General features: G+C 44.6%; 1 protein-coding gene across 2 annotated transcripts in view; it reads right to left on the reverse strand.

The window, feature by feature from the left end:
• The window catches only part of pacc1 (proton activated chloride channel 1), a 59,144-nt gene extending 36,631 nt beyond the window's left edge, over positions 1 to 22,513 (reverse strand). For both annotated transcript variants that reach the window (XM_041182925.1, XM_041182924.1), the window contains exons 1-3: positions 22,334 to 22,513; positions 10,670 to 10,766; positions 794 to 1,003 (exon numbers count right to left, since the gene is read on the reverse strand). In XM_041182925.1, coding sequence (XP_041038859.1) covers positions 794 to 1,003; positions 10,670 to 10,766; positions 22,334 to 22,381 — 355 coding nt within the window. In that variant the 5' untranslated portion in view covers positions 22,382 to 22,513. The remainder of the gene's footprint in view (positions 1 to 793; positions 1,004 to 10,669; positions 10,767 to 22,333) is intronic.
• Positions 22,514 to 24,304: the final 1,791 nt, after the last annotated feature.

The following is a 24,304-nucleotide window of genomic DNA, read 5'->3' on the forward strand; positions in this document are numbered from 1 at the left end:
ACGGACTCGAAACGTTAACTTTGTTTCTTTCTCTCTTCACAGGTGCTGTCAGACCTACTGAGTTTTTCCAGCATTTTCTGTTTTTGATTCAGGTTTTCAGCATCCGCAGTATTTTGCTTTTATCCCATTGTTTCACTAGGTCTTTGGACTTTACTTTCTGATCATAAAAATCTCTCATAGTACTAATTTTACCAGTAATCTTTGAGAAAAATAGACACATAGTTTCTGAACTTCACCTGACTAGATGACACATTTTACCCCTCCTTTGAAAACAATCTAGTCTAGTTTATTTAAAAATGCAAATGTCCTTTTACACCTTACATTCTAAACCTCCCCCATGTTTACCTACTTAACATTTCAAACCTAGCTCATCTTCTAATACATCAAAATCTTCAGACCAGCTACCTTTTATCTAATTAAGTCTCTGTCTCACACACACACCACTATTTTACAATAAATTTCAATAACATTATTACATCTTTTTGACAAGAGCTAGATAGATTCTTGATTAACAAGGGGGTGAAAGGTTATCTGGGTTATGCAAGAATGTGGGGTTGAGGTTACATTCAAATCAGCCATGCCGTGCAGGCTCGAGGGACCGAACAGCATACTCCTGCTCCTAATTCGTATGTTCGTACATATGAAATGTTAACTCTGTTTCTCTCTCCACACATACTGTGTGATCTGCTGAATGTTTCCAGCACTTTGTATTTATTTAAGATTTCCAGAATCCGTGGTATTTTGCTGACATGAAGTAATTCAAAGGTAAAGGAAAAAAAAACTGTATTCTCACCAGGAGCATCATATTTCAGAACTTCCTGAAAGGAGACAGACATAACAGGATGCTTGAGCTTCTCCCTGAAGTCTGTGATGGTCTGATAGGCCAGGAACACTGCCACGGACATCAGGAGCAGGTAGATAAAGATAAGAATCACAGCAAACGTGTTCTTCAGACAGACTTTACCAAAGATGGAAAAAGGACTTGTGGAGCCAAGTTCATCACCTAGAACAGGGGAAAACAGTAATTTAACTGCAAATTCCTTCCCTCACTTAAGGTCTTACAGCAAACACTTTAAACTGTTCAGGTTTAACACTGACACAATAAAGTAATAAATCATTCACATCTTGCAGTGACTACAGTATACATAAACACATTGGCTCAGAGCCAATGTCAGTGAAGCAAAGATGCTCACCGCTGACATTGAAGGAAGTCACAGAGATCTAGCTATCTCTCTGCCAATACTTTCACCTCCAGCGGTGTGGAGTGGTACTGCAACTGATTACCTCATTCTTTACTGTAGGAAGAAAGGCAGAGGTATTTCGAGGCAAGGTTTCAGAAACAGGGTCAGATACAGTTGAAGATTTGCCACAAAAAGGAGTGGAGGGAGGGAAAAATACAAAGAAGGCCATCGTCGGAAGAGCGGGCACGCTGTAGTATATAGTACTAAACAGCTGGGAGAATCAACATTGTTCTCATTTACAAATCCCTCCACACTGATTTTGAATTCAACGCACTGAGGAATGAGGAACTCAATGGAGGTTGGTGAAGATAGGCGAGAAAGGAGTATGGACTTAAGAGTGCAATAGGATGCAGGCAGTGGAGCTTTGAGTGATTTGGAGGTTACGTATGTTGGAAGTTTGGGAGACTGGCGAGGAGAATCTCGATCGCGGAGGTTAGAAAGATGTTGCTGAGAGTTTCAGTGCTGGTGGAATGAAGGAAGTACAGAAATGGGCAGTACTCTGAAGGGAGGAAAAGGTCATGGTATTTATTTTCCAGAAAGCTAGTCTGTGAAGGATATAACTGGAGCCAATTTTTCCATACTTTAAAGCATTTATTTACCAGTTACTGATTATAAGCAAGACCACCCAGCCTAACCATTATATTTAAGTCGATGTCTATTTATAGGGGCACAAGTGAATTGCCAATTAATGCCCACTATCTGCCTACAATTAAACCCAACTAATATACAATTAGCATTAGCAATGGATAATATTTGTAGTTTGACACTCAGCTCAGGATCAAACAGAACTTTGAAGTTGCAGACAAATCAGGTTCAGTTGAAACAACCAGCTCAGGGGTTAGAATTGGAGGCCGAGTGTGGAGCTTTTGACCCAAGTCAACCAGAATGTTGGAGAAACTTCTAGCTTGTCCACAACTTGATGTCAGATTGATGGTGCTTGCGGAGTTGAAAATGGTGAGGAAAATTTAAGAGCTGGATTGATACACTATGGAATCCGACTCTTGTCCACAATTGCTGAGACCACATGTGGACAAAGAACCCAAGGTGCTGAGAATTGCACCTCTAGTCACTCAAGATGAACATGGAAGGAGGATGTGGGGATGGGTATGTCAAATTTTGCAGAAGGCTGAGGAACACCAAGAAGGGAAGCTGCTACGATTAAACTCACTAAGGGTGTTTTATCATGCGTTTCAGTGCTGTGGAAGAAACTGGACTGAGGAGATTCAAACAGAGGCAATGGAAGAAGTGAGCATAAAGCTTGATAGTAATAATGCTTTAAAGGAATCTTAGAGAGAAAAACAGTTAGAGAATGGGGATTTGGTTAGAACAGGCAGAGAACCAGGATGTTGACTGCTATTATGAAAGCTGAATAACAGAATCTGAAAGGAATTGTTGATGTCAGGGAATATTAGACCAAGGAGAGAGTTACATGGTCAGGCAATTTATTAGGAGTCTGAAGATGCAAGGTTAGTTTCATGGAAATGTGTTTGGGGAAAGTGGGGAAATGAAAAGAAGAGAGAATGAAACTAGATCAATATGCGATATTAGGACTGGGGGAAGGAAGGAAGGAAAGGGGGAGGAGGAAGGGAGGAAGGGAATCTTTAAAACAAAAACGGTTTTACAAGCTCCTCACGATTAACGTTGGAGGCAAAGATGAAGGGAGTACTGGAAGAATTAGACTCAGGTTTTTGGCCCGGGATTGGGTTCACAAAGTCAGGAGATTCCCCAGCTCAGCAAAATCCCACCTTTAGAAATGTCTGCCCATGGGTCAAATTTTCATTTGGGGGAGGGGAGCTGATACAGGGGTCAGGGCAGGTGACCCTGGAACAAATGCGCAGGCTGCTGGGTGCAGAGGCGGGCCGGGCACAAGGCCTACTTCTGTGCCCTGAAACTATGCTTAAATAAATAAATAATAATAATTTTAAAATCCCTCCAGCCCTCACCCTACCACCCCCCACAAATTCCTTATGCCCCATCCATGCCAACCTATGCCTCCCAACCACTCCCCATTGCCCCCTACCCCCAAATCTCCTTTGCCAACTTAGTTTCCCTCTACCCACCCCCATTACCCCATACCAGCTTAGTGCCAACTGATGTCCCTATCCACCACCCTTTGCCCTTAACTGCTCCATGCCAACTCATCTAGTATCCTTGGACAGTTCCTTGATAGCTGGACAGCTCTTTGACAGTTACATGAGTTTGAGCACAAAAAATGCATAATAATGTTCTCAAAGGGTGCCTTACCTCTCCCAATGGTGTCCCTGAACCCTATCCAAAGGGGTTCCTTACCTCTTCAAAGGGACACCCTGGCTATCCAAATACATCCATCAAATTCAGACCTCCTCTTACCTGTTCTAATCTGCACACTCTGGGTTTCACACTCTATTCTTCAAAAATCCCAGAAGTAGCTGGTGATTTAAATAGCCACTGTCTCCACGAATCATGCGTGTGCGAACCCCGGCCGACTCCAGTCCTACCCCCACAAAGATGAGAGATGCCGGGTTTGGGGGACGGGACTTTGAAATTTCGGTGAGTTCTGGGATTTTTTCCGCAATGGAGAGCCTCTCCATTATGGCGAAAATCCGGGTCTTTATCACCCAAAATCCATTGGGATTTCCCTTGCCCTCATGAGAGTAGTTGAGGATTTAATAGAAGGGTAGACAAGCTATATTGCTTATATATGGCTGCACAAGATGCACACACAATTAATGCTGTCGGATGTAAAGGAGCAACTGCAGGAATGTCAGGAGTGGTGACAATGTTGGGGACAAGGAGATTTTTAAGAATATTTTTTCATGGGATGTGGACATCATTGGCAGCAAGGCCAGCACTGGTTACCCATTGCTAATTGCCCTTGAACTGAGTGGCTTGCTTGGCCATTTTAGAGGCCAGTTAAGAGTCAACCACATCGCTGTTGGTCTGGAGTCACATGTAGGCCAGACCAGGCAAGGAGGCAGGTTTCCTTCCCTAAAGGACATCAGTGAACCAGATGAGTTTTTACAACAATCGATGGTAGTTTCATGGTTCTCATTACTGAAACACACTTTCAATTTAATTGAATTTAAATTCCACCAGTTGCCATGGTGGGATTTGAACCCATGCCCCCAGAGTATTAGCCTGGGCCTCTGGATTACTAGTTCAGTGACATTACCACTATGTCACCATGTCTCCCAAAACCACACCAAAGGAAAGAATCTTTTAAACAGATCAACAGATGAGCATTGTCATAGCAGGTGATAGGCCAGATGGGAAAGAGTTAGAAATAAGATAGGATGTTAGGAAGGGACATCAGGTGTACTGTCCCCCACCCCCCAGTCAGGGACAGGGGGTGAGGTTTGGCAGGCTGGAGACAGACAGGCAGATATGGATGTTGAGTGAGGATAACCTTGTCAGTGATTGAAACATCAGATGTAGTGAGGTTGAGGAAGTGATTGTGGACAGAGGTCACAAATGGAAGGATGAGATTGATTTCTCTGCACTCTTGCTGTTCACCAGAGGTGGGGGAAAGTGGGATGCAGGGAGATTTAGCTCAAAGATCAGGAGCCATTCAATGTAGAGGTTAAGTGCAAGAAGTTACATGGACACTTTGGACAGTAGTGCACACCAAAGCCTCTAAAGGAGAGATGGGAATGATGGATGATGAAGAGCAAGATGTTCAAAAGGAAATGTCAGAAGAGAAAGGGAATGTCAGGTGGGATAGTAAGCAGATAATAAATTACTTTTTTTCAATATACATACTTTATAGCAGTGCTGTCCTTCATGCATACTTAATGGTGTATAGATTCACTTTCACCTGGAGTCTTGTTTTTAGTTTGATAAGTAAATGTTTTCACATTATGTAACAAAGTACAAGGTAACAAATTCCCCCAAACTATAATATTGAGCATTAAACCTAAAAGTTTAGCTGAAGGACACAAAAGAAGAAAAATAAAGTTAAAGGTGGTACTGGAAGCATGAGCCCACTTAAAAAAATCTATTTGCTAATTGGTCAATCAAGCCCTTCATTTCAAAGATAGGTGCTGATTAACATTATTGCTGCTAAGAAGACGTGTTACATAAAATATTGATTTTTATCCACCGGCAAGTCTGCAAAACTCACCAAAGACAAAAGACAATGACCACCACCGCCCCCCACCCTGCCACCCCCAAACCCAAGGGACTGTGAAAGACCTTCCAGTGCTCTTGACAATTATGGAAATCATCTACAGCCTTCAACAGCTGAAGATGAACTATTCAAGGCTAATTACTTGAATCAAAAACCTTCATTTTTAAGATAGCTCTCCAGACAAGCTAATCAAATTATAATCGGAATAGACAATTATTGTTTGAATTGCTGGCAGTTGAAGGGAGAAGTCACATGACAGGCCAAGCTGTGTGCATGCTTTGATCACATGGCTTTTAGCAGAATTGGTCTAGCAGCTCAGCAAGGTGGAAGCTCATGTTTATCTCTCTCTCTCCACCCAACTAAAAGCTTGGATCCTGTCTACTAATTTAACTGTATCTCCATTCTACAGTAGACAAAATTTTTTTTATAAGAAAGAAAGAATTCAATTTTGCAACAACATGTCCAGAGAGGAAGAAATAACAATTACATCTTTTAAACCACCTCAGCCCTGGAAGCAAGACCATTGGATTCTAGCTGCAGTCAGTGAAGACAAAGCTACAAAATGTGAACTTCTTTTATTTTTACGAACCCTAATTTGCCCAAATCTATCCTCTGCCACTCTGTAACATGTGTGAGTGTGTGAGCTTCGAGTATGTGCAAATGTGTGGAAGTCAGAGTGTATTTTATTATTTTACTTACATCGGTTTAAGTATAAATAAACTGACCTCTTTGTTAAACTCAAGGAAACCAGTCTGATTGGTTCTTTATGAACACAGCGCGCAAACAGCTAAGTACACATTGAACTGGCAAGGATATCCTTAGCAACAGGTTTGTTTACTTTTGATATGAAATGAGTAGACGGAAGGTGGGGGGGCAGGGGGGTGGGGAAGGTGGGGGGTGAGGGGGGTGGGGAAGGTGGGGGGTGAGGGGGGTGGGGAAGGTGGGGGGGGGAGGGAGGGGGGTGGGGGGGGAGGGAGGAGGGAGGGGGGTGGGGGAGGGTGGGGGGGGAGGGAGGGGGTGGGGGGGGGAGGGAGGAGGGAGGGGGGTGGGGGAGGGTGGGGGGGGAGGGAGGGGGGTGGGGGGGGGAGGGAGGAGGGAGGGGGGTGGGGGAGGGGGGAGGGGGTGGAAGAGGGGCGTGGAGGGGTGGGGAGGTGGAAGAGGGGGGTGGGGGAGGGGGGGTGGAAGAGGGGGGTGGGGGTGGGGGAGGGGGGGTGGAAGAGGGGGGGTGGGGGTGGGTGAGGGGGGTGGGGGATTGTGGGGGGGGAGGGAGGGGGTGGGGGGGGAGGGAGGGGGTGGGGGGGGAGGGAGGAGGGAGGGGGGTGGGGGAGGGTGGGGGGGGAGGGAGGGGGGTGGGGGAGGGTGGGGGGGGAGGGAGGGGGTGGGGGGGGAGGGAGGAGGGAGGGGGGGAAGAGGGGCGTGGAGGAGGGGGGAGGGGGTGGAAGAGGGGCGTGGAGGGGTGGGGGGGTGGAAGAGGGGCGTGGAGGGGTGGGGGGGTGGAATAGGGGGGTGGGGGAGGGGGGGTGGAAGAGGGGGGTGGGGGAGGGGGGGTGGAAGAGGGGGGTGGGGGAGGGGGGGTGGGGGAGGGGGGGTGGAAGAGGGGGGTGGGGGAGGGGGGGTGGAAGAGGGGGGTGGGGGTGGGGGAGGGGGGGTGGAAGAGGGGGGGTGGGGGTGGGGGAGGGGGTGGGGGGGTGGGGGAGGGGGTGGGGGAGGGGGTGGGGGAGGGGGGGGTGGAAGAGGCGGGGTGGGAGTGGGGGAGGGGGGGTGGAAGAGGGGGGTGGGGTGGGGGAGGGGGGGTGGAAGAGGGGGGTGGTGGCGGCGGGCCGGGGGGGGGGGGGGCGGTCCTTTGACCCCAACTCACCTGCTTGTAACACTGTAAACCAGATAATATTCCCACATCTGACCACTATTGTAAAGATTTAAAATGGAACCAGAAAGTGCCAACAGTCAATAACCCAAGGGAAAAAGTAACTTCAGAACAGTCACAAGCAGACTCAATTTACCCAAACAATTTTGCTGATCACTTCCTTTAACCAACAAAAAGAGAGACAACTCAACAGTTATAATGGCCGTATTTTAATTAGGATTCCAGACACCAGTTGCTGCAAATTGGCTCTCGGCATTCGCACTACTAATGCCAGCTGATGTATCCCAGTGACAGACTCTCAGGATAAAAAACAAAAAACTGCGGATGCTGGAAATCTAAAACAAAAACAGAAATACCAGGAAAAACTCAGCAGGTCTGGCACAGAAGAGCAAAGTTGACATTTCGAGTCCTCATGACCCTTCAACAGAACTAAGTAGAAATAGGGAAGGGGCGAAATATAAGCTGGTTTAAGGGTAGGGGGGTGGTGTTGTTGGGACAAGCAAACAGTGATAGGAGGAGATAACCAAAAGATGTCACAGACAAAAGAACAAAGAGGTGTTGAAGATGGTGATATTATCTAAAAGAATGTGCTAATTAAGATTGGAGAGCAGGACAAGCAAGGTACAGCTCTAGTAGGGGTGAGGTGAAATAAACTATGGGTGGAATACATTTAAAAATAATGGAAATAGGTGGAAAAAGAAAAATCTACATAAATTATTGGAAAAAAACAAAAGGGAGGGGGAAGAAATGTAAAGGGGGTGGGGATGGAGAAGGGAGTTCAAGATCTAAAGTTGTTGAACTCAATATTCAGTCCGGAAGGCTGTAAAGTGCCGACTCGGAAGATGAGGTGCTGTTCCTCCAGTTTGCGTTGAGCTTCCCTGGAACAATGTAGCAAGCCAAGGACAGACATGTGGGCAAGAGAGCAGGGTGGAGTGTTAAAATGGCAAGCGACAGGGAGGTCTGGTCATGCTTGCGGACAGACTGAAGGTGTTCTGGAAAGGGGTCACCCAGTCTGCATTTGGTCTCTCCAATGTGGAGGAATCCGCATTGGGAGCAACGAATGCAGTAGACTAAGTTGGGGGAAATGCAAGTGAAATGCTGTTTCACTTGAAAGGAATGTTTGGGCCCTTGGATGGTGAGGAGATAGAAAGTGAAGGGGCAGGTGTTGCATATTTTGCGTATGCATGGGGAGGTGCCATAGGTGGGGATTGAGGAGTAGGAGGTGATGGAGGAGTGGACCAGGGTATCATGGAGGGAACGATCCCTACGGAATGCCGCCAGGGGACGTGAAGCAAAGATGTGTTTGGTGGTGGCATCATGCTGGAGTTGGTGGAAATGGCGGAGGATGATCCTTTGAATGCGGAGGCTGGTGGGGTGATAAGTGAGGACATGGGGGACCATATCATGTTTCTGGGAGGGAGGAGAAGGCGTGAGAGCGGATGCGCGGGAGATGGACCGGACACGGTTGAGGGCCCTGTCAACAACAATGGGTGGAAGACCTCGGTTAAGGAAGAAGGAAGACATGTCAGAGGAACTGTTTTTGAAGGTAGCATCATCGGAACAGATGCGACGGAGGTGAAGGAACTGAGAGAATGGGATGGAGTCCTTACAGGAAGTGGGGTGTGAGGAGCTATAGTCGAGGTAGCTGTGGGAGTTGGTAGGCTTGTAATGGATATTGGTGGGCAGTCTATCACCAGAAATTGAGACAGAGAGGTCGTGGTCTGTGACACGCTGGTCCACTCCTCCATCACCCCCTACTCCTCAACCCCCACCTACGGCACCTCCCCATGCAAACGCAAAATATGCAACACCTGCCCCTTCACTTCCTCTCTCCTCACCGTCCAAGGGCCCAAACATTCCTTTCAAGTGAAGCAGCATTTCACTCGCATTTCCCCCAACTTAGTCTACTGCATTCATTGCTCCCAATGCGGTTTCCTCTACATTGGAGAGACCAAACGCAGACTGGGTGACCGCTTTGCCGAACACCTTCGGTCTGTCCGCAAGCATGACCCAGACCTCCCTGTTGCTTGCCATTTTAACACTCCACCCTGCTCTCTTGCCCACATGTCTGTCCTTGGCTTGCTGCATTGTTCCAGTGAAGCTCAATACAAACTGGAGGAACAGCACCTCATCTTCCGACTAGGCACTTTACAGCCTTCCGGACTGAATATTGAGTTCAACAACTTTAGATCTTGAACTCCCTTCTCCACCCCCACCCCCTTTCCGTTTCTTCCCCCTCCCTTATGTTTTTTCCAATAATTTATATAGATTTTTCTTTTCCCACCTATTTCCATTATTTTTAAATGTATTCCACCCATGGTTTATTTCACTCCACCCCCACTAGAGCTACCTTGCTTGTCCTGCTCTCCAATCTTAATTAGCACATTCTTTTAGATAATATCACCATCTTCAACATCTCTTTGTTCTTTTGTCTGTGACATCTTTTGATTATCTCCTCCTATTACTGCTTGCTTGTCCCAACAACCCACCCCCACCCACCTTCTTCCCCCCTCCCCCCACACCCCCCCCAACCCTAAACCAGCTTATATTTCACCCCTTCCCTACTTCTACTTAGTTCTGTTGAAGGGTCATGAGGACTCGAAATGTCAACTTTGCTCTTCTCTGCCGATGCTGCCAGACCTGCTGAGTTTTTCCAGGTATTTCTGTTTTTGTTACAGACTCTCAGCCTATGGGTGCCATCTTTAGATATGTAAATACAAGGAGCTGGTTCAAGAAGGACACTTTTCTGGGCTCCAATTTAAAACAACTACAAAAGCAGTTTAAAAGTTATCCCATTCCCAACCGCACAACTATTAAACAGTACAAAATAGAGACCAAGGGCTGGATTATACTCCCCACACCCCAGGGTAAATTTTGGGGGCGGGCCCACCTCTGCTTGGCTGACTCGCCCAGCTTTAATTTTTCAGGTGACGGCCCTTTAATTAATACGAGGCGGGATTTCCATCCGTCACCAGGAAGTCCCGCCCCAAAGAGCTAGCGACCAATCGAAGGCCAAAGCTCTGCACAACAGAAGGATCAGTGGTCACTGTCAGTATTACAGGAGGTCCGGGTGGGGGTGGGGGGAGGGGAAACGGTGGTGGTGGTGTTGGGGGTGTCTGGGGGTGAAGCCAGGGAAGGAGGCACCCCCCTTTCACTGATCAACAACCCGCAGGATCAAATCTGCCAGTCTACATGTTGGGCGCAGGCCTCTCCCTTCATCTGTTAAAGAAGAATGGTGGTGGGATGAGCCCCTTAATTGGGTATTAATTTCCTCAAGACCCTCAATTGGGCTACCGACGGGCCACCCATCTGATACGACCAGTGACTCCCATAAAATCGTATGAGTGGGCTGTCAGCGGGCACACTGCCAATGCCACCACCGGCCCATAAAATTCAGCACCAGGTGATTCTCTGCAGGGAGTTATGACAAAGTGAGTCTTTCACAACACTTGTTTATACCTTGTATTACTGGTCCATTTACATCATCTTCCTCAGCATCAGCCTCATCCGCGAGTTCAGAATTACAAGTTCTTTCCTCTGTCCCCACATCTGAAAGCTGCAGAGAAAAGTAACATTTTTTATCAAACTACAGTTTTCAAAAACTAGTCCCAAGTGACAGGGCCTACCAGTGATCAGAGAACTGAGACCTTCAGAGATCTGGATATTTCAGCAGGGCATCAAAGGCTCAAAAACAGTACTAATTAAAATCAACTCATGTTAGGTTAGGATATTGGAATTCATTGTTCTGCATAGGGATTGAGTAAGAATAGATCCAGTTCAGGGTACAGGGAGTCTGGCATAATCAAACCACTTAAGAGTATTTTGCAACTCATATTGTGCCTGCCAGTGAGAGGTGGGAAGAGAAATAGCAGCAAGTACAATAGGTTTGCAGGTGGGAGATAGAACCTTAAATTCCATGGATGGTCTTCCCACCACCTTCCTTCCCACTCCGACCTGCCTGCAATTTTACTGTGGGACGGGCAGGGCCTAGGCCGGCCTGTCCTTGACCGAACAATTGCCCAATTAAGGGCCTCAAATGACAACAGAACAGCCGTTTCCTACCAACCTCAATAATCAGGCTGGCAGGAGTTCAGGGTTGGTGAAAAGTCATCCTGCTCAGGGGCCTCAGGCGGGAAAATGGCGGGGAGGTGGGGTGGTGAGGGAGGGCCCTCCTTCAATGGCCTTCCTTTCACATCAGGCACCACCGCCACCCCCGCAACATCTGACCTCTGCGGGTGCGTGAAAGTTATCTAAAAAAAACACCTGGACTTACATAAGAGCAATCAGCTACCATGTGATATATATGACTGGGTTCTTCCTCACGGTTCTCTACATCCGCGTATGTATAGGCTGCCCAAGACACACAAAAGCAATGTCCCTTTATCTCTTTATGCCTTATCTATGACCGGTTCTGCACAACATGAATTGGCCAAATGGTTGGGCAAATTGTTACAACTAGTTTTGACCAGGTTTTCCACATACACAATGAAGGCCTTCCACATTTGTGAAGGCCTTACAGGACTTGTATATCAATAGCAATGCTGTGTCCATGTGCTCATTTGACATTGCCAGCCTACTCACCAATGTTCCACTTAAGGAAGCCATAGATATTTGCATTGCAGCACTATATTATGGTGATCTAGACCCGCCACCATTGCCTCAATCAGTGTTCATTGAACTTATGAACTCGGCAACTCTTGCAATTGAGTTGTTTTATTGACAACATGTATGCCCAAATAGATGGTGCTGCCATGAGAACCCCTCTAGGCTCAGCTCTTGCAAACATCTTTGCTGGGTTCCATGAGAAATGTGTCTTCGATGGAATGACGCCTAACCTCCTACTCCTGCATATTTCCAATACGTGGATGATACATTTGCTTTATTTAAATCCGCAGCTGCATGTAACAATTTCCTTACATATCTTAATGGGCTCCATCCTACACTCAAATTCACATATGAAATGGAACAGTCAAATCAACTCCCCTTCCTTGACGTACTGGTTGAGAAATCTGCCAGGGGATTCTCTATCATGGTCTACCGCATGCCTACCTTCACTGGTCAATATGCGTGTTGGGATTCATTTTTTAAAATTTATTCATTCATGGGATGTGAGCATCACTGGCTAGGTCAGCATTTACTGCCCATCCCTAATTTCCCTTGTTCAGAGGGCATTTAAGAGTCAACCACATTGATGTGGGTCTGAAGTCACCTGTAGGCCAGGCCAGATGAGGACAGCAGATTTCCTTCCCTCAAGGACATTAGCGAACCAGATGGGTTTGGCGCACTGACCTCTACCTCGCAGAGGCTGAGCGTCAACTCGCAGACACTTCCTCCTACCTCTACCTGGACCATGACCCCACCACTGAACATCAAGCCATTGTTTCCAGGACTGTCACTGACCTCATCTCTTCTGGAGATCTTCCTCCCACAGCTTCCAACCTGATAGTCGCCCAACCTCGGACGGCCCGCTTCTATCTCCTACCCAAAATCCACAAACAGAACTGTCCCAGTAGACCGATCGTCTCAGCTTGCTCCTGCCCCACAGAACTCATTTCTCGTTATCTTGACTCCCTTCTCTCTCCCCTTGTCCAGTCCCTTCCCACCTACATCCGTGATTCCTCTGACACCTTACATCACATCAACAATTTCCAGTTCCTTGGCCCCAACCGCTTCCTCTTCACCATGGACGTCCAATCCCTCTACACCTCCATCCCCCACCAGGATGGTCTGAGGGCCCTTAGTTTCTTTCTCGAACAGAGGCCCGAACAATCCCCATCCACCACTACTCTCCTCCGTCTGGCCGAACTTGTTCTCACACTGAACAATTTCTCCTTCAACTCCTCTCACCTCCTCCAAATAAAAGGTGTGGCTATGGGTACCCGCATGGGCCCCAGCTATGCCTGTCTCTTTATGGGGTATGTGGAACATTCTTTGTTCCAGTCCTACTCTGGCCCCCTTCCACAACACTTTCTCCAGTACATCGATGATTACTTCGGTGCTGCTTCATGCTCTTGTCGGGACTTGGAAAAATGTATTAATTTTGCTTCCAATCTCCACCCCTCCATCATTTTCACGTGGTCCATCTCTGACATTTCCCTTCCCTTCCTTGACCTCTCTGTCTCAATCTCTGGTGATAGACTGTCCACCAATATCCATTACAAACCTACCGACTCCCACAGCTACCTCGGCAACAGCTCCTCACACCCCGCTTCCTGTAAGGACTCCATCCCATTCTCTCAGTTCCTTCACCTCCATCGCATCTGTTCCGATGATGCTACCTTCAAAAACAGTTCCCCTGACATGTCCTCCTTCTTCCTTAACCGAGGTTTTCCACCCACAGTCGTTGACAGGGCCCTCAACCGTGTCCGGCCCATCTCCCGCGCATCCGCCCTCACGCCTTCTCTTCCCTCCCAGAAACATGATAGGGTCCCCCTTGTCCCCATTTATCACCCCACCAGCCTCCGCATTCAAAGGATCATCCTCCGCCATTTCCGCCAACCCCAGCATGATGCCACCACCAAACACATCTTCCCTTCACCCCCCTATCGACACTCCGTAGGGATTGTTCCCTCCGTGATACCCTGGTCCACTCCTCCATCACCCCCTACTCCTCAAACCCTTCCTATGGCACCACCCCATGCCCACGCAAAAGATGCAACACCTGCCCCTTCACTTCCTCTCTCCTCACCGTCCAAGGGCCCAAACACTCCTTTCAAGTGAAGCAGCATTTCACTCGTATTTCCCCCAACTTAGTCTACTGCATTCATTGCTCCCAATGTGGTCTCCTCTACATTGGAGAGACCAAACGTAAACTGGGCGACCGCTTTGCAGAACATCTGCGGTCTGTCCGCAAGAATGACCCAAACCTCCCTGTCGCTTGCCATTTTAACACTCCACCCTGCTCTCTTGCCCACATGTCTGTCCTTGGCTTGCTGCATTGTTCCAGTGAAGCCCGACGCAAACTGGAGGAACAACACCTCATCTTCCGACTAGGCACTTTACAGCCTTCCGTACTGAATATTGAATTCAACAACTTTAGGTCTTGAGCTCCCTCCTCATCCCCACCCCCTTTCTGTTTCCCCCTTCCTTTTGTTTTTTCCAATAAATTATATAGATTTTTCTTTTCCCACCTATTTCCATTATTTTTAAATATTTTTAAATCTTTTATGCTCCCCCCACCCCCACTAGAGCTATACCTTGATTGCCCTACCATCCATTCTTAATTAGCACATTCGTTTAGATAATATCACCTACTTTAACACCTATGTGTTCTTTTATTCTGTTGTCTGTGACATCTTTTGATGATCTGTTTCTATCACTGCTTGTTTGTCCCTACAACCACACCAACCCCCTCCACTTCTCTCCCCCAACCCAAACCACCCCCTCCCACTCCCCCACACACCTTAAACCAGCTTATATTTCATCCCTTTCTTGGATTCACTCAAGTTCTGTCGAAGGGTCATGAGGACTCGAAATGTCAACTCTTTTCTTCTCCGCCGGTGCTGCCAGACCTGCTGAGTTTTTCCAGGTAATTCTGTTTTTGTTTTGGATTCCCAGCATCCGCAGTTTTTTTTGTTTTTATCTCTGGGTTTTTACAACAATTGGCAATACTTTCATGGTCATCATTAGACTTTTAATTCCAGATTTTTATTGAATTCATCTGCTGTGGTGAGATTCGAACCCGGGTCCGCAGAGACCCTGGGTCTCTGGAATACCAGTTCGTTGAGAATATCACTATAGTGATAATACCACTATGCCACTGCTATAAGATTCCACGTGCTATAAGGTTGGTCTCATCGGCAACCTTGTAAAATAGGGCCCAAGCCATTTGCTCACCATGCAAGCTTGATGCTGAAATAGGGCACATCAAAGGCATCTTGCCGAATAATGACAACCCTGATCAGATCATTCTATGCTGTATATCCCGCAATTCATGAACGGGCCCAAGGCCGTCACTTTCGGCCCTGAAAAGTGCCCAGTCTACCTCAAATTACTCAGTAAGGGCAAAGTGTCTCAAAAGTTTGAAGCTAGCTGTTTCATGCTGCTACTATGCAGTAGCTACATGAGTGGTATTCGCCACTAACAGGATGCTGCCGTCAAGCCAAAAAAGATGTTCTGCTTATCACACTAATGAGTAATGTTGTATATGAATTTCAGTACCAGTGTGATGCTAGGTATGTAGGCCATATGTCCCAAAGACTGGCGGATCGTATCAAACATCATATCCCAGCCGCTGTTTGCAACAGGCAGTGTACAGACCAGCCCGTGCTTGCAAAATTCAAAACACAGTGTTCAACATTTGATGAGATTCCGCCACTGGACAACATTTGCTAAATAATCCTCAATGTGTAAGAATCATGCTGACAACCAATTTAAAATTGTTAGCTGGGCTTGCAGTGTGGCACATTTGCATGTACTGGAAGCTACATATATTAATACACAAGGCCCTGTTCTTTGTAGACCGAAAGAACATATACACACACATTGTGCCTGTTTCGGCTAAACAAAATAAGTGACAGCCATTTGCTGACTCATTCCTCAGGGCAATGCCTTGACCAATCAGGATCAAGCTGCCTGGTTTAAATTTCAAACAATGCTTGGCAGTTAACTGTCAGTCACCATCACTGGTGCATTCTCCTTGGCAATGCCACTTGCCAACTAATCAGCACTCTCTTCACATACAGCATAAATTGCTGTTTTCCCTTTACATTTCCCTTTGTATTCTTGCAAGTATCCTGATGAGTGCAAGACAAAAAGCTTAGGCATGTCACCAATACTCAAGTACTGTACTACCAAATGACTAGATCAATTAGTGCAAGTGAAGGAAATTCTGCAGTTACTTATAGTACACTTTCAGTTCCAAATCATAAATATTAATATTGAATTTTTTGAATTTAATATTGACATTTTGAAGTGTGCTGGATGTAATACTTTATATATTGTCACCAGCATCCATCCATCTATGCAAGATGATGAACATGCAGCAAATCAAATTCACTAGGGATATGGTATCTTCATATGGTGCACTTTTGCTGATGGCTGAACAGACCATTCCATGAGAGGCAGATTCTGGCTCAAATGCAGCATACTAAGTAATTTACACATAAAGGGAGATGATTTCATTAGTAGCTTGACAGAGAAGCACCAATATTATTTAATAATTACTTTAATAAGTAACAATATTACTTATACAAATAGTACGACAAAGGGAGCAATGAACTTAGATCAAGTTACTTGTGTTGATAAACTGTTTTTCATGATCCTATGTTGTTTCAAAGCACATCATAGTTAATGAAGTAGTTTTAAGGGCAGTCGCTGTTGTAATGTTGGGAAACACTGCAACCAATTTAAACATTCATTGATTCAGGTGAACAAACTGTGAGAAAGCAATAAGTTGTTTTTGATGCTAGATTCAAGTACTGAACTGAGGCTTCAGCATATGGATGGCATAAATTAAATGCACTTCTACATTTACTTTTGGCATTATTATATAAACAAATAAGAAATTTATTAAGTCTCATGCCTAAAGCATCACTTCAGGTAAAGTGCTTGGAAATAGAAAATTTATGTGAATACTGAAAAAGATTTTTAGCATTAGAAATACTCAAAATTGGAACCAAATTTGTTGTAGGGTATTAACAAACCTGACTTCCTTTGAGTGCAAGTGACCCATAACACTCAATCTCTGAGTCCTCCATCAAGAACACAACCCATAAATTTCAGAAATCATCATCCGGAATTTGGCTTGAATACAATTTACATATTTCTGTTTACTGGATTCCTATTTATTTCAAAATGGTTCAAAATGTTTTTTGGGAAGGGACAGGGAAGGGCATGTTTAATGGAAAGAACCAGAGGGGGAATAAGTGTCCATTGTGTTAGTCATACTGTATATAATTGCATTAATACAATTCAGAATTATATGAAATGGCATTCAAATATGTACCTAAAATATAGTCCCTAAGTCACTACATTTTTGCGCCGATAATTTTGTGTCTTTCTGAACGGGTGCAGAATATTTTATAAGGGGAAAGGGAACTGCCAGAAGTTGCTGGAACCATGAGATGAATAGAAAAAGTGTTGTGGTCCTACAGACATAGTTTCAGAAGCTTAAAGATCAGTGCCTCTGTGGTAATTATGGTTTTATTTAGAATAATGCTTGTTAAGGAAGATCACATGATCTTTAGTACCCAATAGGAGAGTAACGTGGGATCCCTCTGTAGTTAGTAGTCAGTAGTGTAGCAATAAAGTTTGAAGTGAAAGCACATGTATAGTTGCTGCTGAGTACCTTTGTAAATATACAAAGTTTCCACTTAAGAAGTGTCTGCTGATCAACTCTATCAACAGTACCACTCAACCACCTCTCACAAAAAACTGGCGATGAGGACCCACAGGATTCAACAAACTGGTATGAGGATAAAACAAGTTTAACAGAAGAAATCAAGTGAAAAGAAATCGGCACTGTACCTCACCCAGTAGTTGTACATAGAAGTTCCATTCGAATCGAAGAGGTAATTCCCTCTCAGAATGCCGCAGTTTGGAAGAATTGATCCTTTCGATCTAGCCATGGACAATCGTGTTCTTTTTCCAAGTGAACGAGATTACAGGGGAACAAAAGAAGTGAGCAAACCTCTTAAGTACATGTGGGAATAAAGCCTACGGCTTGATTCATAGTTTGATGGCACCCTGTGCCCCAGATTCAAAAAATGTTGACGAATTGGTGGATCTCGTGAAGGGTCATTACCAGCCAAAGCCCTTGATAACGATGCAAAAGCTCAAGTTTAGCTCAAGAAAGAGAACGCTGGGGGAGAAAGTTGCATGCTATGTGACAAGTTTGAAGCAGTTAACCAAACATTGTGAGTTTGGTACATCTCTAAACAATATGTTCAGAGATCGTTTAATGTGCGGTGTGAATGAGGACACGATTCAGAAGAAATTATTGTCCAGAATGAATTTGGATTTCAAGAAGGCACTAATGATAGCACTGGCCACAGAAAGTGCAGTAAGAGATTCAAAAACCATACAGGCACGCAAAATGGCACCGCCCTCCACATCGGGCGGGAAGCCCCAGCCAAAGAGGGCACAAAAATGCAAGACCTTGCTGAGAAGTGGGAAACAGCCGCCGCTATCTGGAAAATGAAAAAAAAATGACTTAGCAGCGAAAACAGAGAATGATTTCAATAGAGATGGAAACAAGCAGTCTTATAATGATTGGCAGTTACAAAAATCGAATGTTATTATTGTCACAGAAATGGACATATAATGCAAGGAAAGATTCAAGCATGCTTTTAAACACAAGAAAAAACCCAGTGACATCTACAATGTAGAACAGCCTAAAACAACAAATTCAGATATTTACTCGTTGTTTAATCTGAAGGTTGGAAAAACAGAAACAATATTTGTACCAGTGAAAGTAAATGGCAGACCTGTAAGAAATGGAAGTGGACACAGGAGCTTCCATCGCAGTAATTGGGGAACATATCTTCAGATATCTGAATTATGGGAAACATCAATTAAATTTAGAAGAAACAACTGCCAAATGAAAAACATACACGGGTGAAGACATTCAAGTCAGAGGCAAAAGTAGAGTAACTGTCCATTATGGAAGCCACCAGTAAAGTTGGTGTTGAAAGGCAAAGGACCAAACTCCTAGGGTGAAATTGGCTAAGGGAAATCAGCCTTGAATGGCCACTGAGATTCCACCAAAAGGATGCTGGAAGCGTTCCTGTTCTGGGAAGGGAGCATGTAAGGACTCAACAACCTGAAGAAATGCAGTCCATCTTAAGCCAAAACATGGGAGAATAGCAAAAGGAACTCAAAGAGACCATGCTTAATGACAGAGTTCGAGACGAGGTGAACAACCTTCAAAAGGAAAAAGAGAACCTGTTGAAAGACCTTCACACACTACAAGATTTCCTCAAGCCAAAGTTTGACCCTCTGGAAAAGTATGAAGAGAAACAGAAAGAATTTAGCACTTCTCTGAATAAACTGAAGAATGAGTTGGCAGAGAACACACAACAATGTTCAATTTTCCAGGAAGCAGCAAACAAAAAAGAGACGGAAGAGCTGAAGAATCAACTAAATGAAGCCAAAGAGGCTTTGGAGGCAAAAGTCGCAGAATTTTCTAAGAAGCAGACAGATGATTGAAACTTTGGGAGGCTCAACCACTGAGCCCACTCAAGTCAAGCTTGCATTTGAGGTAGACTAGCCAATATTGAAGTCAAAAAGGTTGAGATTAAAGTCAGTGCTAGAAAGAAGAAGACACATAGAAAGACGACACAGAAAACACAAATAAGACATTAATCCTGGCAGCATATGAGTATACTTTTATACACAGGCCTGGAAATCAAATCACAAATGCCGATGCACTTAGTTGTTTGCCTTTACAAGAAAATGATGAGCAAGTTCTTGTGGAAGAACTTGTTTTACTGTTAAATTTCTTAGATTCCTCACTGGTATGCGCTCAACAAATCAGAGACTGGACAAGTCGGGACCCAGTCCTATCTCAAGTACGAGAATAAGTGCTTCATGGTTGGTCACAAGATTAAATAAAACTGTACTTCAACGGAAGACATGAAATAACCAGCCAGGATAGCATCTTATTGTGGGGTGCACAACTGATAGTACCTCCAAAGGGAAAGAGAGCCACTGTTAATTGAACTACACAGTGCACATCCAGGACTTCCCCGATTGAAGACCATAGCACACAGCTATCTATGGTGGCCTGGGATGGATGGAGAAATAGAGAGTTTAGTAAAGCACTGTGTGCAATGTCAGCAATTGCAAAAGTTACCTTCAACAGTTCCGTTACAGCCTTGGGAGGGGCTTGGCCTAAATAGCCAAGTGGTTATGGTACTGGGTTTGTAACCCCAAGATCAAGAGTTCAAATCTCACAATGGCAAACTATGAAACAATGTAACTTCATCTGAAACAGATGGAAACGGGTTTGTACTCGAAAGAGTTACACCCTTGGGAGTGGCCAGGTAGACTCTGTGTGAGGTTACACATTGACTATGTGGGATCTTTCATGGGAACAATATTTCTGCTTATTGTTGATGCCCACTCAAAACCGATGGACGTATATGAGGTGAAGTCACCAGTGTCTTCTGCTACAATTAAGAAGCTATGTCAAAGTTTTGCCATTCACGGACTACCAGAAGTAGTCGTTTCTGAAATTGGCACGGCATTTACGAGTGCTGAGTTTCAACGGTTTATCAGCCACAACAGTATCACTCATGTAAAAACTGCACCGTACCACCCTTCCTCAAACAGACTGGCCAAAAGGGCAGTTCAAACGTTCAAAGCAGGCATGAAAAAGTTAACTGGAGATTCCTTGGCAACCATGCTAGCATGTTTTCTTTTTCATCATATGACCACCCCTCACACAACAACAGGTGTCACACCTGCAGAGTTATTGATGAAACGCTGCCACAGGATGAGATTGAGTTTAATAATGCCAAGTTTAGGGAGGGGAAGTCAGAAAACTAGACACGACTGGTATAACCGTGAGAGGAAATTTATCGTGGGAGAGATGGTATACGTGAAGAACTTTGAAAAAGGACCAAAGTGGTTACCAGGTAAAATAAGTGCAGCTTCTGGACCTCTATCTTACCACATGAAGGTGGAAGGCTGAGTCATATGGGGACATGTGGATCATCGAAGGGAGAGAGAAACAAATTACCAAGAAATGATTCCACCAGTGTTCATGACCAGGTCAACATTTCCTGTTGATCAAACTCAGCCCAGTACCAAAATGTCTGATGTACCTGCAAGAGTTGAGGATACAGATCTGCAGGTGCCCAGCGAAGCACCTGATGTTCAGACAACTGAGGAAAAGGAGGTTCCTGACATAGCATCTTAAGTTGTAGAGCCAAGACATTCTACACACATAAGGAAACCACCAACAAAGACTGAACTTGTAAATTACTTATCAATATAAATATTTTGCTATGTTAAGAACATTGTATTTGTAAATATAAAATGTATTTCCGAGTAAAGGGGGACGGATGTGGTAATTATGGTTCTATCAAATGTGTAATATACCTTTAAGAAGAATGTGATAAAGGAAGATCACATGATCTTGAGTAACCAATAGAACAGTAGTGTGGGCTACCTCTGTAGCTGGTAATATGGGAAGGGGGATAGGGTTTGAAGTGAAAGCACATATGTAGTTGCTGCTGAGCACCTTTGCAAATAAACAATGTTTTCCACTTAAGAAGCTTCTGCTGATCAACTCTATCTATAGTACCAACTTGGTCACCACTTTACAACAAGCATGCGACGATGATCCACAAGATCCAACAAGGATAAATATGGTTACTAAACTGCAGATACAAGTAGCGTGAGATAATGATAGATTTGGTTCAAACAAGGGGAGGAACCGGCTCTTAGTAATCCTGGCTACAATGTATTTAGGATGACAGAAGGAAAAAACAGGAGGGGGTTAGCAGTTTGCTTGGAGATACAATTACAGCACTAGAAAGGCATGGATGAAGTACTTGAGGGTTGGAAGACAGAATCTATTAGAGCGCAATTGGGAAAAAAGAGGAGCTAATGTACTGCAGGGTGTATAAAGAGGGCAAAAATGGTGAGAAGGTGATGGAGGAGGGATCCAATCAATCCCCTCCCCAGCCAAAGTGAATCTACCTTTTCTCCTGATGAATGGTGCTGGATCAGCTAGGTCCCACCCTTCTTTAATGTCCAATGGCTCCTTGTTTTGATGCACTAGCCTTACACTCTGAAACTAACAAGTATCATTGGCCTTAACTGTGCCACTTGAAGACGACAAAGCTGTTGCATGTTGCAGTAAGTTGCCATCCTTTTGGACCGTGCTCCGGGATCCCCTCCTGGCCGCTGGAGGGTTACTCACCCCCCCGGGTGGCGGTAAAACCAGCTGCAGATCCCCCGTTCAAGACATGAATACATGAAAAGCTAATGTTAAATGTTACTGCGAATAGAAAAAAAGTGTGCGATATGCACGATAAATAAAACTGCGAGTCTTTAAACAATTATTTCAAACAGACCAGTTGACTTTAGGAAACTGATTTCAACTCAATGAAAATCCAAGGCTCCCGCCTGGAAAAGGCTGGTTTTCAATAAACCCCGCCCCGGTCAAGCCTTTACCTCTCGGTAAGAGCCGGCGATGTCCCTCCTGATCATCGCCGCAGCCATCGGTTAATCAGCAGGCGCACACAGTGACAGCAAGCCGGCCTTGCACAGAGGAAATACATAGCACACAACATCCTACGGAACAGCTCGCCTAGCCGGCGGCGAATGAAATGCTCAATAACAAGCCCTGGCTGAAGCAGGGCTGCGCCAACCACTAAGCACCTGGGGCGGAGCTCCTACCCTTGCTTACCGCCTCTCAGTGAGTCAACACTCACTCAATCCCCAGTGCTGTCGACTCCCCGGGCGAGCCCAAGTCTGTCAGTGAGAGATCAATCCGAACCCAGCCACAATCAAATGTGATTCGAAGCAAAAGGCAATCTCCCTCTTTTCCACTCATTTTTTTCCCCACAACGCGCCCGGTTGTCAGATCTGCAAATACTTTCTCTTGCAGGCAAAGGATAATTAGCATATGCATCTATGACATCCCTTCAAACAACGATGAGTCTGACAGATATGACAGGTATTTAATTTATTTACATTTGCTATAAGCCAAAAAAATGCTATTGTCTAAACAAACTGACAAGCCGGGATCTTTAGAAAGGCGAAGACTGAGGGTGACCAGATAAAGGTTTTTATGAAGGGATTTGACACAGTAGACGAGAAGATATTATTACCACATATGGGGAATTCAAAACTGGTGGCCACAAATATAAAATAGTTGCCAATACTTACCATTATGGGTAAGTGCCGCATACTGCAATGAAAGAAACGTATTTCCACATTATGTAATGTCAAATTTTGAGTTGTTATGTAATGTACTTTACAAATTTTATGAATAAAACATATTTTTTGAAAAAAGGAATTTATTCGGGATTTCAGGAAATCTTTATCCTAGAATGGTTAAAAATTGGACCTCGTAACCACATGGAGTGGGTAAAGCCAGCAGCAAGCAAATATTTTAAGGGGAACTTAGATAAGCACATGGGAGGGAAAGGATCCAGAAGGATATGCTGATAAGGTTAGAAAAAGTAGGATAGCAGGAGGCTCTTGTGGGAACTAAAGCATGGTCATTGATCAGTTTAGTCAATCGACCTGATTCTGAGCTATAAATTCTACGTAATTTTAGTAAGCACAGGTAATAATAAATTACAGGATATAAACAACTGACGGTTCCAGGCAGGCAATAAGCTCAAGATTTTGCTGTTTATTTTTTAAATGTGGTGTCACATGGAGGTCTCTGCTGTGTCCCCTATCTAAATAGCTTTAGGACAGATATTAGGCAACTTGGACATTCGTCTCTTCAGTTAGAATCAATAAACACTGAATTCTGTTTTGAGTGTCAATGTAGTTATGTTGCCATTGTCATTGCATTATTGCATTTGTGCTCTCAATAGCATTTTATCCTCCAATAGCAAATAATATGGTGATATTGTGAGTAACTACAGGATAATTCTCTGGCACTCTACCGTATGACTATAAACAAATGCATTAATGTATACAGATAGGGACCATTGCCAGTAAAATCTACTTAAAATATATTGTGCATTGATTTCTCCCATTAATAACATCTGGTATGAGTAATAACCTTGGGTTCATGCATGGATATGTACCCCAAATATTATTATATCTAAATACTAATTATCATCCCTTTTCCTGATCAGATAATTGCAATAAACATAGATTTACAGCTACATATTCTCAATGAATGCTGGGCTTATTTTTGTAATTATGGTTTGGCTGGGGACATGGATAAGGTGAGTTCTGTAAAATTGAATTGTGACTATTCATCAGAAATAAAAATTGTAATATTCTAAATGTGCTGCTGTTTATTCTATATATATCTATATCTTATTAAAAATCTTCCACACCTTCCTATTTACACACTTTGCATTGCCATGGAGAAAACAATAGGGAACGAAACATTTTCTGATGGATGTGAGTCTGTGATTGGGCGGCAATTGCTGAACTCTCAATATCTTGGTGATT

This window comes from Carcharodon carcharias, chromosome 2 (assembly GCF_017639515.1).
Source record: "Carcharodon carcharias isolate sCarCar2 chromosome 2, sCarCar2.pri, whole genome shotgun sequence".
NCBI classification, from domain to species: Eukaryota; Metazoa; Chordata; class Chondrichthyes; order Lamniformes; family Lamnidae; genus Carcharodon; species Carcharodon carcharias.